General features: G+C 45.0%; 1 protein-coding gene across 1 annotated transcript in view; it reads right to left on the bottom strand.

Annotated features, from left to right (window-relative positions):
• The window catches only part of SLC26A5 (solute carrier family 26 member 5), a 1,021,139-nt gene that overhangs the window by 364,149 nt on the left and 637,769 nt on the right, over positions 1-19,221 (bottom strand). The window contains exons 8-10 of the mRNA XM_044088519.1: positions 16,966-16,972; positions 15,450-15,488; positions 4,457-4,467 (exon numbers count right to left, since the gene is read on the bottom strand). Coding sequence (XP_043944454.1) covers positions 4,457-4,467; positions 15,450-15,488; positions 16,966-16,972 — 57 coding nt within the window. The remainder of the gene's footprint in view (positions 1-4,456; positions 4,468-15,449; positions 15,489-16,965; positions 16,973-19,221) is intronic.

Below are 19,221 nucleotides of genomic sequence, written 5' to 3' on the forward strand. Positions count from 1 at the left end.
TTTTGGTTGATGGTCAGCTGAATGAGTGCACAAAGCACCAAAAAAGGTCAACACACTATGTATCTATACTGGTGACACAATGTGTAATTAAAAGATAGTGAAATTAACACTACTGGAAAAACATTATTATTATTCAGTAAATATTTGATATAGTACTGCTTTGCATCCTGACTGCACAAGTAGAATTGGCTCTTTAATAAAGGGATGCAGATTATCCTGACAAAGACCAAAGCAGGTTAGTCTGGATCAAGAGGCCTAAGGAAAGACCCGCCTGAATTACACAGCTGAATTCCATAAACATACACAAGCAATGAGGCTAGGGGTAAGTCTTAGTTTCTTATTCAGACAAGCAACTTGGGCAACATGTAATTACATCATAAGCAATATAAAAAGTATTCCTTGTTCTGCAGAGTATTTACTTTTTCTCACATAGCTGACAGAGGTATGGGTTGCTCACTATATGATGCTCTTGATAAATGAATGAATGAACGAATGAATGAATGAATAAATAAATAAATAAATGGCTCCTAATTGATAAAAGCATGCTACTTAAGGCTATAGTAAGGCTTTGCAAGAGTCTGCTATTAAGACATACATTTTGATCTGACGCTCCTAGCACTGCAGGTCACTCAGTACTTTAAAGATGGTATTCACTACCTTGTGGGCTGTTACATATTTCAAATGGAGTGGTTCGCTGCCTCCTCTACATCAAGATCTATCATAATCTCTTACGTCTAGTCTTACTCTAGCCTGAGTCACATATTAAGATGATCTGGGTATCTACTACTGACCATTTTCAAAGTTTCTTATGGCTAACTTCTGCCTGCTGCTGCCTTTACACATGTATACAATGTGCTCTGCTAACAGCCTTAACTTTATGGCAAATAAAGAGTAGTTGTGTAAAATCTTACCATAACTACAGATGTCCTTCTATTCCATATTGCAGTATTTCAAACCATTGGGTTATCCTCTGCTAGCTACCCGAACGTCCAGTATACAAAAGCTTCTAGTCACTGCTACATACGTGGGACATCTGACATTGGCCAAGGAAGCATGGGCCATAAAAGTGACATCTACATGTACTTTTCCTCAGAACTCAACACCGCAATCAAGCTCCAGTCCCAGGATACCTGTATAAGTCCTGTTCATAGGTAGGTACTAGGCTATCGGCCCAAGGGCCTAAGTAAACCTAGCCAACAAGGTTCCCTGGCTTACACCACCCAAGAAAGTTATTTTCCTGTGCCCCTGTCGAGCAGAGCCACAGAACTGATCCCCGGGGTGTATTTCCTATTTCCCATCCACTCATCAAGATTTTTCTTGAAGAGTGCTAATGAAGAACTTTGCTTAACATAGAAGGGTAGCTTGTTCCATTGTATGGGAAGTCTCTGGGACAGGAATCTATCCCTCCAGCATGTCCTGTTTATTGTAGTGACAAGATTTAGGTTCCTAGAGCATGTAGCTCAGAGGGGATTGGGATTTCTTTAGGTGTAGCATGTGCAACAGTTCTGGGTTTGACATAGCTTTATATGTTAGGCAGAGATCACCTTGGAGTAGGCGATATGCTATGGAGTAAAGCTGGAGTTTTTTGAGACGGTCAGTGTAGGGCATCTGTTTGAGGTCAGTAATCCTCTTTGTGATGTACTTCTGTGGCCTTTCCAGCTGCTGCAGATGTCTTGTAAGGTACCTTCCAAAAGGGGCATTGTACTCTATAATGGGTCTAATGAGTGTCGAGTAGAAGGGAACAATGACCTCTTTTTTCCTGGATGAGAAACCTTTTGTGATGAGGTGTGCCACGTAGGATTTCCTGACTGCTGTGGTGATGTGATTATCAAAGGACAGACTACTGTCCACCTGGGTCCCAAAGTCTCTTATCACACATTCAGCGCTAAGTAGACTGCCGCCTATATGGTAGTTCATGGGAACATAGTTTTTACCAAAGGGGATGACAATGCACGTTTTGCTAGTGAGCTTGAGGCCATGGCTCTGACACCAGGCATCTGTCTCAGTAAGGCCCTTCTGTAGGATGTCCACATCATCTGGGGACTCTACTATTGCTCCTAGTTTGCAGTCATCTGCGAACTTTGTTAGCCAAAGGCCTTCTGTGTTAGCCTGTACTTCAGAGAATTAGATACCAAACAGAAGAGGTCCCAGGACTGAACCCTGTGGTACTCCACTTGTCACTGGTTTGAAGTCAGATTTGGAGTTTGCAACTTTTACAGTGTGGGTTTTGGCAGTGAGCCAGTTGGCAACCCATCTTGTTACGTAGGGATTTATACATAGTTTAGTGAGTTTAGCTATAATTTCAGAATGGGGGATGGTGTCAAAAGCCTTGGCGAGGTCAAGATAGGCTGTGTGAACCACCTTACCCTCGTCTACGGCTTTGGTAACTGCCTCAAAGAAGTTAATCAGGTTCAGGAGGCATGATCTACCTTTCACAATCCCAAACTGGGTGGGGGTCCAGAGTTTGGTAGTTACCAATGTCTTTGTTTATGAGTTCCATGATGATATGTTCTATGGCCTTACAGACCAGGCTAGTCGGGCTAATAGGGCGATAGTTCCTGGGATCAGTGGTGGCTACCTCTTTGTGGAGTGGGATAACTGTTGCTGTGCACCATTCCGTGGGCACAAAGCCTGACATGAGGCTATAGGTAGGGAGCCAGTTCGTTCTGAAGTTCGTGTAAAACATAGCCTGGGATGTTGTCCGGTCCCATGGATGCTGTGTTTTTGGCTTTAGAGAGTGCAGGTTTTATCTACATAGTTGTGATTACAGGAACTCTGCATTCTTCCTGTACAGATATGGGCCCTTAAGGGGGTGAGAGGGGGGTAAAGTTAGCACTGAACCTATCTGCCAGGATGCTGGCAATATCAGTTGGGTCTGTAATTTTAGTGTTGTTGTGCTGCAACTCAGAGCAGATTTGGGTGTTGCCACTGAGATTCTTGACATATCTATAGAATGCTTTGTGGTTGCCCCTAGAATCAGTCATGATTTTGTTTTCGTAGCTAGCTTTGGAGGATCTTATAAGGGATGTCAGCTTCTTACCGAGGCTGACCAGGGAGCTCCTCCACTCATGGGATTTTACTCTCTTTTGCAACAGTTTCTTCCTTCTGTTGTAGAGTTTGTTTATGCCAGGGGACCACCAGATTGGCTTCCTTTTTTTGGAGGATAGCATGTTGGTTCTGTTTGGGATGGCACAATCCATGCACTCGTGTAGATTGCATTTGTGTACAATTCAGCAGTTGTAACTGTATTGTGCATCTGCATGGGTGTCATGAAGTTTGCCACTTCTGTCTTAAGAAGCATGAAGTTGGCTTTGGAGAAATTTTTTACTGTGGTTTCCTTAATGAGGGCGGGATGTGGATATCTAGGATGATTAGCTTATGGTCGGATCTGACCAACGAGGAGTTGACTTTATATGTGGAACACCGGTCACTCATGTTGGTAATGACTAGGTGTAGGATATTGTTGCCCCTGGTGTGGATAACTTGATCCAGGGCACTGGAATTTATGAATTCCAGAAAGCGTTGAGTGAAGGAGTTGGTACATGAGTAGTTTTCCCAGTTAATGGTAGGGTAGTTGAGATCGCCGATTATTAGGGTGTCTGGTTGAACCCTAATATTTTCCAGTAAATCAATAAAAGAGGAGTGGGAATCCTGGGGCATGGTGGGGGATCTGTAGCAAGCTACAATTTGGATTGCAGTTTTGCCCAGAGTTAGTTGCACTTGGATAACCTCGGATGCATTATGCTGAGCAACTTGTCTGGAGGTGTGGATATCCTTAATGAATATGGACAAACCTCCACCTTTGGTTTTCTGGTCCAGGTTAGCTGGCGAAAAAGTGTGGTATGAGTTATAGTCTGGTAATGCAGGGGTACTCTCTGGAGTCTTGAACCAGGTCTCAGTCACTGCACAGATATCTATGTTCTCCATTTTAAGGAGTGCCTCGAGGGAGTGCATTTTGAGATTTACACTTCTAGCATTGAGTAGCATTACCCTCACGTTTTGCTTGCCTCTTCCTGTTACAGAGTTGACTTTGTCATTTGAACCTTACCTAAAAAAGACACTATAGGGGCGGCAAGAACCTTAGCCAGTATCCGGAATCCCAGGGGTGACAGGTGCAGACCATCTCTGACAAAGCATCGTTGTCTGTCGGCCATGTTGTCCCAGGCAGACAGATACTGGATCCCCTTAGAATGACACCAGAAGCTTAGCCAATTGCTGAAGTCAAGCATTTTGTCCTTGTATTGCGGTATTATTCTAGGTGATGGCAGGATGCTACTCTGGGCTAGGGTCATACCTGCCTGGGCTACAAGATCGGAAATCTCTTCCATGTTTCTTTTCATGTAGTCCAGGGAGGTACGTCTCAGGTCATTCACACCAACATGGACAATGACAGAGTCATATTTGTACTTGCTATGGAGTGACCTGAGTGCGTGGGTTATGTGGCGGATCCTGGCACCCGACAGGCAGCTAACAGTAACCTTCTCCTTGTTTAGCCTGGTGAGTGGGACATCAGTGTGCCTGACTACAGAGTCACCTATGACTAGTGTATTGGGTACTTTGTTTTGCCTTATGGACTGTGGTTGAGTGGCACACTGAGTCTGTGGGTTATGTGTCATTTGGGTTGTGTTGGGGGGTGGAGGTTGCTTGCGTTTCTGCTTTGGAGGTCTCTTGCTTGAGCAGATTATTATGAGAGTCTCCCTGGATGTTTTTTGTTTGTATGTGTGGATTTTGGTGGTGTAAGTTTAGTGGGACTATGTGATGAGTGTGGTGTGGTGCAAGTGTTTACCTTCTCCTCTTGACTGTCAAGTTCAGTCTTGGTTGGAGAGAGCTTTACCTCCAGTATGGCTAGATAAGTGCATCTCTCACAGGTTGTAGTGTTTGGTGGTAAGAGGAGAGGGTTGTCTGTGTACAGGAGGCAATTGGTACATTGCCCGAAGATGCCCAGATTCATCAGATAGACAGGAGAGAACACTGGGAGCTGACCCTTGGACATGCCTGAATAAAAAACTATTTTCCTCTAGACAAGTGAGGAAAGTGAGTACAAGAGCTGTTTTTCTCTAAGCAAGTGAGGAAAGTAAGTTTCAATTGAAAAGGGAATTAGGAGGGAGGGAATGAATACTGCAACATGAAAGAGAAGAACATCTATGGTTATGATAAGATTTTACACAACTATTCTATGTCCTTCTGTTTTCAAGTTGTATTCCAAACCCATGGGTGAGTGCCAAAGCTCAAAGAGAAGAAGAGGGGGTTGGTATGGAACTGTTTTCTATGAAAACATGTAGGACTACCCTAGCAAATCCCACTCTAGATCTGGAGACATGATCCAGTCTATAGTGCTTAGTGAAGGTATGGACAGATGTCAATGATGGAAGCAGTATCCAGTCCTTTAAAGAAGGCACCAGATGAAGCCATGGCTCTAGTGCAGTGGGCCTTAATTTTTGAATTTAGATACTTTCCATGGGAGGTGTAGCAAAAGGATATAGCCCTGGGAATCCAGGCAGAAATTGTCTGTTTTGTCACCACTTTTCCCAGAGGCCTGGGGTGAAAGGAGACAAATAATTGCTCTGATTTCCTAATGGACTTGGTCTTGTCAAGGTAAAAATCTAATCTGTCTGTGAACATCAAGACAATGCAAAACTCTCTCATTGCCATTCTGGGGATGTGGGAAAAAGGTGAGCAGGTAAATACTTTGGTTTAAGGACAGCTCATTGACCACCTTGGGCATGAAGGAAGGATTGGTCCTCAGGGTCACTCTATCCTTGTGGAAAAGGAGAAAGGGAGGAGCTGTCATGATGACCTGGAGCTCTGACACTCTTCTGGCTGATGTCAGAGCCACCAGGAGTACAGTCTTCCAAGAACAGTGTTTCAGGGATGCTTTGAATGCTGGTTCAAAGAAAGCATCTGTGAGCGTCTCTAAAACATAGTTCAGGTCACATGGAGGTGGAACTGCCTTCCTGGGGGACCTGAGATACAGTGCTCCCTTGAGGAATAACTTTGCAGGAAGACAGGATGCAAGAGGTGGTTCAAGAGGCAGAGAAGCTGAAAGAGCAGCAAGGTGGGCCTTAACAGATGAATATGCCCGCCCTGCTTGCAAGAGTTCACACAGATAGGACAGCACTAAGGGAACCTCACCTTGCAGTGGGTCCAGCTGTCTTTGTAGACACCAAAAGGAGAATCTTTTCCATTTAGACAAATAATATCTGCTAGTATTATGTTTCCTGGCCTCCTGCAGGACTATTAGCACGTCCTCAATGTGCTAACACCCACAGAGTTAGGTTCAGAGATTCCAGGTGGGTTGGATTAGAGATCTTTTGTCTTGTGTGAGAAGGTCCACTCTGTGGGGTAACTTGTGATGATTGCCCCTGGCTAAATGCAGAAGGATGGGGAACCAATGCAGTCTTGGCCAAAAGGGAGTCACTAACAAGATTTTTGATTTGTCCCTCTGGATTTTCAGTAGGACTTTTTGAAGGAGTGGGAAGGCAGAGAATGCATGGAGAAACATCCCCTTCCAAAAGATTGAAAAGGCGTCCATTGCCGTCACTAGGGGACTGGGTAGCTTGGGGCAAAATCGTGGTAGTTGTCTATTCAGAGTGGAGGCAAGCAGATCTATTTGTGCTGTACCCCATTTGAGGATAATGTCCAGGAACATATTCTTGTGAAGCATCCATTCATGGGATTGTTGTGACATGGACCTGCTCAGATTGTCTGCCTGAGTGTTCTGTGCGGAAGAGAGAGAAACTGCCTGCAGGTAGACTCCCTGTTGGGCCACCAGTTCCCAGACTTGGGATGCAACCCTGCATAGCAAGTAGGATTTTGTTCCTCCCTGTTTGGTCACATACCATAGAACTGTAGTGTTGTCTGTAAACAATTTTGAGTGGTCCTTGTTTTAGAATATGTAGAAAAGCTCTCAAGGTAAATAAGACTGCTCTCACTTCCCTGATGAAGGTGTCTGACCAGGTACACTGCACTCTCTGGATGCCTAAAGCAGCTCCCCAGCCCAGATTTAAGGCATCCGTGTACATCTCCTGAACTGGAGGAAGGGGTTGTTAAGGGGTGTCCTGGGTTGAGTGTGATTTGCTCCAACCACCAGAGGATCTCCTTCCCCAGACAGGGAAGGAAAGGAATGTTGACATCTAAGGGGTGTGAATGTTGGGGTCCATGTTGACCTCAGGTACCACTGCAATTTTCTCATGTGGAGTCTTGCCAATAGCAGTATTGGGGATAATTGAAGCCACATGACCCAGTAATCTGAGATATTGTCTGACTGTCATAGCAGTGGTATGGAGGACAGAGAACAGGTACTGCTTTAGGTTTTCCAACTTTTGAAGTGGAAGGAATGTTTTCATGACATCTGTCCTTATTCTGCACCCCAGGAAAACTTGTTCCTGGGAGGGATTCAGGCTGGACTTGGGGTAACTGATGCTGAATCCCAGTGCCTGCAGGACTGAGATAACATTGTGTAGATGGTGGTGTAGGGATCTGGAACATTCTGTCTGTATCAGAAGATTATCCAGGTATGGAAATATTTGAATCCCTTGGACCCTGCAATAAGCAATAACTGGAGCCAGACACTTGGTGAATACCCTTGGAGCTGTAAAGAGTCCTTGAGAAAGGAGAGTGCCTATGATTGGCTGAAACAGGGGGAGCTGGTCTTTGGGTGGCTATGGGATGCCTCTCCAAGGAGGAGGGATGATCCAGGTCATGAAATAACCCTTTTCTATAATGGACAAGACCCACTTGTCCAAGGTAATGCTTCGCCAATCTGGAAGACAGTAAGAGAGCCTTAGGGACAGGGGAATGGAGTTTGGATGTGTGGACAGCAAAGGTAGGTAGTCACAGATTACCCGTTCTGTCTTGAAACTGAGGTTTCTGGGCAGGAGTCTGAGAAAGCTTGGAACGAGTCTGCTGCTTCCTGGTGATCTTTCTGCTCCTAGAACGGGGGGGTGGGGGTGGAGCAGAGCAGAGCATTTTCTTGGGAATAGGAGAGACAAACAAGTGTTTGAGATCCTGGAGTTATTTCCCCTTTTGTTGAAGGGTCTTGAATAGCTCAGCCACTTTAGCCCCACAAAGGGCAAAGCTATCCGGGGGAGCATCCAATAATTTGGCCCTAATATCATCAGGTAAAGGCTGTAGTCTTAACCATTAGTATCTTCTAAGGACTGAAGCAGAGGCTGCAGATCTGGCAGAAACTTTTGCAGCATTATAGTTGCATCTAACTGAATGTCTTGTAACTTGAGAAGACAACAAGATGAGGCTAGATATTTAAGCCTTGGGAGGTGCGTCAGGGAGGTCTCTCAAAAGCTTCTTTACTTGTGCCAAAAGGGCCAGGGCATACTTGGACATATGTGTCTGGTAATTTACTGCCCTAAAGGCCAAGGTAGCAGAAGTGTAAACTTTTTTGCCACTCTTCTCCACTGTCTTACTCTCCTGGTCTGTGAGAAGAACAGAGGTGCAGGGAAGCAGTCTGGATGGTTTATCTGCAGAGACTGAGACAGTGCCAGGGTATGCAGCAGGGCATTTAATCATGAATTTAGCCCTTTCAGGGGATTTTATAGAATCTGTCAGACCTTTGAGGGGCAGGTGGTTTGGAATAAGAAGTTATGTACCTACCATAATGTTCCATGTTAGTTGTCTTCATCTCGCCTTTCTTCTTGCTGGTTGGGATTGGAACAGATCCTCGGCTCTGACTCGGCCATCTTCAATAGTTCGAGAGCTGTTTATGGGCTTGAGGCTACCCCTTATCCCATAATGCCTAGCGATAGCTACCCAGATCTCGTTTGCAATAGCTAACCCCAGACATAAAAATATAATAATTCAGTCAATAACCAGTTGACTATACCTGCCATATTCTCTTAGGTCAAAAAAGACACAAGAGATCACACAGCCAGTGAAACAGAACAGAAAACTCCTCTCGGTCCACTAGGACAGGGGGATGGAGGGTGGGATGGAAGAAGGAAGGTGAGATGAAGACAACTAACATGGAACGTTATGGTAGGTACATAATTTCTTAATGTTAAGTTGTCTATCTCGCCTTCATTCTTGCTGGTTGGGACAGCGTCCCTAGCACCTAACATCCTGGGTGGCTCAGTGGAACAGACTCTTCAGAACAGTGGAACCAAAGTCAGCTCTGCTCCTGGAGACCATATCCAGCTTGTAATGAGAAATAAAGGTATGAGGGTTTGCCCACGTGGCAGCTGCACAGATAGAATCCATGGGCAACCTAGACTGGAAGGCTACAGATGTGGCCAAGGCCCTAATAGAATGACCTTTTGGTTTAATAGGTAACTGTTTGTTCCTTAACTGATAAATGAAAGTAATAGTGTGTGACAACCATCTGGACAAGGTTACCTTGGAAACTGGGAGACCTTGTTTGCCCAAGGCGTAAGAGAGGAATAGTTGGTCCAGTTTCCTTACTTCTTTAGTTCTGTGCAGGTAAAAGCACAATTGCCTATGAACATCCAAATGGTGGAGTTTGTATTCTGCCTTGTTAGTATGATTAGGGAAAAACACAGGAAGATCTATAGATTGGTTTAAGTTACTTTCTGAGCAGACTTTAGGGAGAAATGAGGGATTAGTTCTCAGAGCAACCCTGTCCTTATGAAAAACCAAGTAAGGAGGAAGAACACATAGCGCCTGAAGTTCTTAGACGCATCTGGCTGAAGTAATAGCTACCAGAAAGAGTGTCTTCCAAGATAGGAACTTGATAGAGCAAGAAGCTGCTGGTTCAAAAGGAGGCAGAATTAAGGAGGTTAAGACTAAATTAAGGTCCCAAGGAGGAGGAGGATCTCTCACTGGAGGCCTAAGAAGAGTTGCCCCTCTCAAAAAAGCTTTACATAGCTTATGAGACATAATGTTAGAGTTCGAAAAACCAACATGAAAGTTAGAAATGGCCGCCATTTGTACCCTGATCGTAGTAGCAGCGGACCAGGAATGAAACAGCAGAGCTAGGAATTCCAAGATTTCGTGAACTTGGGCTGAGAAGGGATCCACATTCCTAGTCTCTGCCCAATAAGAAAAACTTTTCCATTTGCTAGCATAAGTTTTCCTCATTGTAGACTTGTGAGAGGACACGATAATGTCTCGGACTGCTGGGGAAATGCTGGGAAGCCTGGCTAAGGTTGGAAGTGGAGCAACCAAGCTGTGAGCTGGAGGGTTTTTAGGGATTGGTGCAACCCGCCTGATTGATGAACCAGGAGGTCTGGAATTGGGTCCAGAGTCCAGGGTTGATCGAGAAGGTAATGGTGCAGGAACGGAAACCATATCTGTTGAGGCCAGTAGGGAGCAATGAGGATAATTTTGCAACCCAACGATATTGCTTTCTGTATAAGTTTGGGTATCAGAGGGAATGAAGGAAAGGCATAAAGATGTCCCTAGGGCCAATCGTGGACTACAGGCATCTCTGGGTGTGTAACCGGAAGCCGGAGAAGGGAGAAGTAGTTGCTGCATTTGCTGTTGAAGGGGGTGGCAAAGAGATCGCAGCAAGGCTGTCCCTATTTGCGAAAAGCAAGATTCACGATATCCTGATTCAGAGACCACTCGTGAGGCATTAGAATAGCTCTGCTGAGCCTGTCTGCTATGACGTTGGATCTCCCAGGAATGTGCGTTGCAATCAGAAAATGTTGGGAGGAAATAGCCCACTGCCAAAGCCTGAGTTCTTCTCGACATAGGGGGTAGGACCTGGTTCCGCCCTGCTTGATGTACCACACCAGTGACATGTTGTCCGTTTGGATAGCAATGGTCCCAGGAGGAAGAGAGCCTTGAAGGGCTTGCAACGCCAGGAGCACGGCTCTCATTTCCAGGACATTTATATGCAGATGGTACTCGTGAGGTTGCCACGTGCCTTGGACTGTCCTGCCCAGATAATGCCCCCCCCCCACCCTATCAGGGAGGCGTCTGTCATCACTGTGGCTACGGGAGGGGGTTGTATGAAAGGTCTGCCCTGAGTAACTAGTGGGGAGACCATCCACCAAGAAAGATGCCTTTTGCATGCGTCCGTGAACATGATCTCGTGTGTCATGGGTAGCTCTTGGAAAGACCACTGCGTGAATAGAAGCCACTGAAGAATCCTCATATGAAAGCGCAAAAGTGGGATTAGGAGAATGGCTTCTGCCATGGAGCACAGATTTTGAAGGACGTACCTGACTTGGATCCTTTTGCTCTGCATCAGAACCTGTACCTGTTGACGAATTGCGGACACCCTTTCTGGTGGTAGCCTTGCAAACATATCCCTTGTGTCTAAGTCTGCTCCTATATAAGTGATAGAATGAACGGGGCAACAAGGCAGATTTTTCTAAATGTATTGTGATGCCGAGCTGTGAGCAGATTGAGATTGTGTAGTCCCGTGCTTGTATGAGTTGATGGCTGGTGGTAGCAGTAAGGAGCCAGTTGTCTAGATACGGAAACACCTGGAATCCTTGACGCCTCAGGTGAGCCGTGACCACTGCCATACATTAGGTGAACACCCTGGGGGGCTGTGGTGAGACCAAAGGGCAGAGCTCTGAACTGATAATGACTTGCCCCCAGCCGGAAGCAAAGATATCTTCTGGAGCGCCTCTCCATCTTTATATGGTAGTACGCGTCCTGAAGATCTATAGAGCAAATCCAATTGTCCTGACCCAGAAAGGGTAGAATGGACTGTAGCGTGACCATCCAAAACTTTGTTCTTTGAACAGACCTGTTTAGTCTGCTGAGATCCAGAATCGGTCTCCAGTCCCCTGTCTTTTTTGGTACTAAAAAGAACCTTGAGTAAGTTCCGGAACCATGCTGGTCTGCCGGGACTTCCTGGATGGCTCTTTTTTCTAGCAGTTTTGAAACTTCTATTACTGCTTGCTCCCTCAGACTGGGTGGAACATCTGGGAGGGTCTTCCTTGACTGCAAGGGGGGTTGAAGGAAGGGGATTTTGTAACCTCCGGATATAATGGACCGTACCCATCTGTCTTGTGTTAAACTTCGCCAGGCTTTTGGGTACAGCGAAAGTCTTCCCCCGACTGCCTCCAGAGATGAGCAACCAGGCAACCCTTCAGGGATGCTGAAAGGGCTTATCAGAGAAGGACTCCCTGTTGCCCTGGTTCTGCGGACCCCCTCTGCCATGAGGGCGGCATCTATTATTATTGTTTCCCCCTCTGCCTCTGGAGAAAACATCACTACGTGTGTCAGGCAAGGCTCCCTGAGATTTACGGAACCACGTCTTACAACTCTTCTGACCTTTGGGGTAGGGTCTAGAGGGAGTGGAAAAATGGACTCCCATGGCAGAGAGAGTCTTGCCTTCTTGCTCACACCTAGTCAAAGTGTCTTTCACCTGTGGTCCAAAAAGAAAGGAACCATCAGAGGGAGTGTTGGTGAAGGACACTCGAAAGGGTTCCGCAAAATTACACAGCCGCATCCAGGCATGCCTCCTAAGGGCCAACCCGGTACCAGCAGCTCTACTCGCTCCATTGGCTGTATAGGAAATGAGCCTCATGGAGGAGTTAACAACACAATTAAGTGTCACTAGCTGGGAAGTCACCTTAGGCTTGCACTCCCTCAGCTGTTGGATCTTGGAGGGTATCTCCGTGCTCTTTAAGGAGATCCCTTTGAAGGTGAGTAAAATGACACAAGTAGTTCAGTGACCTCATAGAGAAGGTCGCTGAAGCAAACATTCACTTCCCATATCTGTCCATCGTCCTAGACTCCTTGCTAGGGGGATGGACAGAAGAAGAGGTCTCCGCTAACTCTTTTTTTGTGGCTGCTGCTACCACCATGGCATCAACAGGGACACCTTTAGTAAGGAATTGTTTATCCTGGGGTGCTGTAATAAATTTACCAGGTCTCCTCGGAGTTGGTTCCACTGTATCCAGAGCTGACCAAGCCTTTCGAGCCACCACAGTCATAAGTGGATCGAAAGGCGGAGACACTCAGGAGGTGGAAGGTCGGGAACCGAAGGCATCCAGAAATACAGACTCATCCTCAGAAGGGGCTATGGGATTCCAGTTCCCCCTCTGCTTGAGCATCTCCAGGATGTCTGAAAAGGAGACATCCTCAGAGGGGGATCTTGGGGACCCTTCCGATTCATCTAAGTCTGTATCAGAAGTGACAGACTCAGGGGAGTCAATGTGCTTCCTATTGCACTTCTTCCGAGGGGGCTCCTCTGAGAGATCAGGGGAGGCCTCAGAAGAAGAGAAAACACCCAATGGGGTGTCCTGAAGCATTGGTTCCCTACGCTTGGGGCCTGGAAGAGGAGCAGAGGTTGGCACAGGCACTACAGGGGGCGGAGCCGGTGGGACTGATAGTGGAGCTGACTCAGTGGCCAGCACACTCCGCATGACATCGAAGGAGCCCCTGCCACGATGCAGAGAAAGCTCCGGTTCAGAAGAAATAGGAATCTTTCTCCGCACTGAGGGAGACGGCTCAGACGCCGATGTAGGAGCCGAGCTCACCTGCGCCAAAGCTCAGAGAGGGAGAACAGGGTCAGACAAGGGTCTGATGCCACTCACCCCCTTGGAACAGACGAGGGAGCCCCGGCGCCCAGATCCCTCGATGGACGGCACCACCGAGGGAATCGGAGCCGACGTCAAAACCAAAGGAGATAGTGTTATCGGAGCCGACAGTTCCACTACTCGAACCCCAACAAACTCCGGCTCCGAACTCATTGGAGTCAGAGGAGGAACATTGAGAGAAGTGGACGGAGCCGATACCTGTTGAGGAGGGCTGGACAACAACTTGACTAGTGCCTGCGACTTCAGCAACCTACTGACCACTCTCTCCACATCGTGGTCCAATAGCCTAGAGGACCGAGAGGAGTGAGAGGATCGGTGACTGCGCTCGCTCTGAAGTAAAGGAGACCGTGGAGCCGAATGCACCGATTCAAGTGAGGGGGAACTTAGCCTCTTGTGGCTCCGCGATGGCTCCAAAGCCTATGATGGAGCCGACGGGGAGATTGTCTTGTCGGTGCCAACCGGAACCGATGTGGAAGGTAAACCCTGAACCGAAGACGGCTCCGAACTTGGAGCCGACGGCTTAGTGGGTTTAGGGGATTTCACAGGCTGTGAGCTCTTGGCCGGTGAATCCTGGGGTTTTAAAAACCCCTAAGAATAAGCTTATTCCTACGCTCCTGCAGGACTCTTGAACTAAAGACATGGCAGATAGAACAAGAGTCCTGCAGGTGCACAGCTCCTAAACAATAGACGCAAGAAGTGTGCCCATCTGTCAGAGACATTTTCTGACAGCATCAGTCACACTTCTTGAACCCAGAAACCTTGGATTCCTTTGACATCCTTGACAGTAAGGAAAAAACAATTACAACAACAACAATTATAACAATGACAACCAGAAGCAAAATACAGTCTACAAAAAACACACAACTATAAAGACTATGGCTAAAGGTTTTTTTTTTTTTTTTTTTTTTTTTTTTAAGAGAATAGGAAAGCCTCTAACTTAAACGGCTAGCCTATAAGAGAAAGGTAGAAGGAAAAGCCTATAACTTAAATGGCTAACCTGACAAGAAGAGGTAAGGGGGGGGAGGGGGAGAACTCTCCAAGTTAAACGAGTTCTACAAGAAAAAGGAGGGATACTATGAGCTAAACAACTATCACAAAACAAGACTATCATTAACAATAAAATATTAGAAGGGTTGTATTCTAGTGAAGAAAGTTATACAAAAAACTTTATACGAGCCTGAGCCAGAAAAACGACACCTCGCAGCTGAAGCGGTAAATGAGATCTGGGTAGCTATCGCTAGGCATTATGGGATAAGGGGTAGCCCCGAGCCAGTAAACAGCTCTCAAGCTACTGAAGATGGTAGAGGTCAGAGCAGAGGATCGGCTCCGATCCAAACCACCATGATCTGGATTCACAGAGGCTGCACTGAAAGCATCCAAGAAGCCTGGTAAAACTGGAGGAATGGCAGAAGGAGCAGGAGTGTCCATTTTGGACCACTGACATTTCAGAGGAATCCCACTTAAAATATTCTCTCATTTTTGAGATGGTGTCAACAAATGTGAGGTCCTCTCCTAGGGAGTCTGTCTCAGTAGAGTCCTCCTTTGGGGAGGGCAGGGCATCTGGGACACATAGGAAAAAGAATTCTCAGAAGAGGAGTCTGAGGAATCCTCAGCTTCAGGTTGGAGAGTGTCATCAACCTGAGGCCTGGGACTAAGGAGAGGTGGGGGAGCCAGTGAAGAAGTAGGCATAGCAGGCCTTAGGGCCATAAAAGCATGAAATAGGCTCTAGGAAAAGGCCTGACAGTCCAGATGGCTTTCTGCAGGAGGTGAAGCATGTGTAGTCTTTTGCTTCTTTTTCAGGGAAGGTCTAGAAGGCATAGGGGCTAAGGCAGGCCTAGATTCACTTTGCTTGGAAGCAGTGGAAGAACCTGTCTGGACGGCTGTAATGAGCCTAGGTTCCCCCTCGGCAGTGGCCAACATCTGCAAGACCTCCACAGACACGCTTTCCACCCTAAGTTCTGCGGCCTCCCGAACGGTACCCGCTATATCTATTTTGGCAGATTCCAAATGTTCCTCCAGGCGAATGTCGGCCACAGGGGGGGATGTCAGGTAAAGGAGGTGCAGTAGCAGGTTCAGACTGGAAACTTTGGCCTTCCTCTTAGGTGGCTCTATGGTTTGACCAGATGGCCCCTCCATTGCTAGCGCCAAGCGTTTAAGACACTGTTTTTCTACGTAAATATTAAAGGCATGCAGATGACTGCAGAGTGCCTTAGGTACAAAGGCATTAGAGCACAAGTATGATGGTCATGTGTAGGCCCTAAGCAGAAAATGCAGAGCTCATGGGTGTCCTTATGGGGGATCTGACACCCACACCTGCACTTTCTTTTCCTGGATGACATGAACCTAAACAGGCATGCAGTGACTCAAGAGAAACAGTAAAAAATGGCCCCAACGCGGTACTTATCTTTTAATTCAAAGATGTGACTAGGGTTACCACCTTTTCAAATGCCCAACGTGGGACATTTCTTTTGTAGAAATGTGAGATTTTGCAGGACAAAGCATACCCACCACCAGTACAGAGGACAGAGCTTCACTTTTTTCCAGAATAAAAGCTTCTTATTGTAGTATTCAAGTTGCTTATGCTATCTCTTGTAATATTTATATGTTTAAGATACAAAACAACTGTTTTATGGAACTATTAAAGAAAATTTAGGAAATATTTTTTGCCCTAAAATCTCAGGGCATTTGCCATTTTTTAGTTTTCTTCGCAGCACACAACTGCCCAAAAAGGGACTATCCCTCGCAAAGAAGGACAGGTGGTAACTCTAGTTGTGACGGCAGGGACAGCAGGAAGAGCTGACGTTTGACTGTCAGTAAAGAAGTTCTGAGGAAAAGTGTGTGCAGGCATCATTTTTATGGCCCACACTCCCTTGGTCAATATCAGATGTCTCACGTACCTAGCAGTGACTAGAAGCTTTTGTATACTGGCCGGATGTTCGGGTAGCTAGCAGAGGATAACCCAAGGGTTTGGAATACTGCAACACGAGAATAGAAGGACATTTACAATTTCTACTACCTCACCTAAAGTTCTCTTCACCTTTATCTCACACTCAGTTACTTTAAGGAATTGGGAATTACTTAAGTTCATGATACAACGGCTACAGCAACATGAGATATACTACAAACATTCATCAGGCATGATTAATCGAAACAAAAATCTACCACCTTTTCTCCTGCATATTTCTCACTCATTTCTCATGATTCCTACTTCTTCACAATTCTGATGTACTTTATTGCTGGAAAAAGACATGTCATCCTGTTTCCTGGCCAAGTGCCTGTAAGTTTACTATTGCCAAAGTACACTTCTAGCTTCTCTACAGGGTGCACATTTAAAATCTCCTTCACACAGGGCTTCTTGTATAATTCATGTTGTCCATGTTCTACTTCAGCTTCACTCTTTAAACATACTCTACTATGGCCCTAGCTTAACCTGTGGGCTTTTTTCGCACTGCTTTGCTAGTTCCATTGACAATGGTAAACTTAACAAGACACCAGCACTGAGCACTATTTTCCAGTATCCTAGGCGTGTGGCTGTACACATTTGGGATGAACTCAAGTCTCCATCCTTTTTTACATTATCCCAACCCTCTCTGTGTATTAATATAAGTATCCTCTGTGGTCTTATTTTTCAAGAAGACCTACCATCCTTTTAGCTTTAGCCCTGTCATTATGATGGGGCTGAAGCAAGATACACATCAGTACTAAGTCATAGCAGTCAAAGCAATGAATGCCACAAATCTTAACTCTGTAACTCTGTTGCCATATCTAAGTAGCTTCTTACCCAGCTTGTTACTTGAAATCCTACATCCTCAGTTTCTTTATATGTCTCCATAAGAATCAGCAGTGAAGGCCATATCATACAAAAAGAAAAATCTTCAAACTTAATTAGCAGCAAGCCAAAATATCAAATAATTAAGCAATAACCCACACCTGGGTGTGGGTAATGCTGGATTGACACACAGTTGGTGTGGTTTGGTCATGAAGGCGAAGCCCAAGTGGCCAAACAAAGACAACTGTGGGTAAATCCAGCATTACCCACACCCAGAAGTGGGTTATTGCTATTATACAATGATATTATTTACGAAAAAAAAATACTTACTTTTCTTAAATAATGGCATTGTATAATGCCTTCTTGCTGCCTTTCCGCAGCTGTCCAGTATTCTGCGGGAGTTCTGATGTACTGCGCATGTGTATGGTTACGCAGTACATCAGAACTGTACGCGGAAGCAACAGAGAAAGGAAGATCTCCGTTGCTTTTAAAAACGTGTCTCACTATGTTAAAAGAGTTTAACATAACGAGATAGCTTTAAAAAAAGCAACAGAGATTTTCCTTTCTCCATTGCTTTTTTTAAAGCTGTCTCGCTATGTTAAACTCACATAATGAGACAGCTTTAAAAAAAGCAATGGAGAAAGGAAAATCTCAGTTGCTTTTTTTAAAGCTATCTCGCTATGTTAAACTCGTTTAACATAGCAAGATAACAGATACGAAGCTCTTCCGTTCTCCGTTGCTGTCCAAAAAATAAAAATAAAAAGATGGGAGACTGGACCTTTTTCCATTAGTATAAGTCTAATTTACAACGTGCAAGCTGACCAATCAGCGTGCACGTTTTGGAATATTAATGGGGGGTTGTTGTATAATAATTATTCTTCCACTACTGTACTATAACTGTTTAGCTAGAAAAAAAAATAGACTACCGCATTTTCCATTTTTTTCCTTTCTATTTTGGGTTTACATCTTAACACTATCTGCTCCATTCCTGCTTTTCTGTTACCACCATATCACCTTTTCTAGGGTTATGAATTCATCAACATTCTTCAGTTGGTTAGTGATACTGTAAAACTAGAGAGAACTGTTCTTCACATTCTTGGTCTTGAATCAAGCCCAGTTCAGCCACTGCAAAGGTGACCTGCCTGTCAATATTTTCCAGACTTTTCTGATTTTTTATTTCATTTTTTTTTCTTTTTTTTACTGTTTCATATACTAGTTAGCATGCATACATGTGTACTGCATAAACACAATGTATGACACAATGACCCCTCACCTATGCAGGTTAATCCTTCAGTTCAACATTCACAATCTGGTAATGATCAATTTGTTGTCAGATCAAACAAAAGCAATTGTTGCCAACTTCTCTCCAACAGGAAAGTAAATTTTAGTTAATTTCCAGTTGGTTACTAATTCGGCAGAGAACAGTGCAGTCAGTACAGTTTTTTGTATAGACACCATGTGAACTTCAGGCACCTTCACTGGGTGTTCTCCATGTTCACAACTCAACAGATTCTATCACTTAAGAACTTGCAAAACTAATGGATACTCCATTAAGGAGCTGTCCTTGTGACTCACCTGTGAAGTCAAACAAGAAGCACACTGAAATGCCTACACAGCACTACAGTGATTGAGTTACTATACAAGGCCACATAAAATACTGTAGAAGTAGTCAGGCAGACACAGTCATTCCTCTTTAACAAACATCTTTGCATGTTCACACAGAATGAAATTCTTAATGAAAGGTGGCTAGGCTCTAGCATTAAAAACATAACACATATTTTCAAAGTATAATCAAATCATCCACTGGTATAATGGAGTTTTCTGTCTAACTGATACATCATTTGGTTATATCAATAACACAATTCTGTTCTTGCATCTGTTACTAAGAAAGTTATCACGTGACATCAATAACAGAATTCTAAATAACATATGCAAAAATTCAATCCATTTCATTTTCCAAGGCAAAAATGTTAATAT

Source organism: Protopterus annectens, chromosome 11.part0 (genome assembly GCF_019279795.1).
Source record: "Protopterus annectens isolate FY-2018-M chromosome 11.part0, PAN1.0, whole genome shotgun sequence".
Classification (NCBI taxonomy): domain Eukaryota; kingdom Metazoa; phylum Chordata; order Ceratodontiformes; family Protopteridae; genus Protopterus; species Protopterus annectens.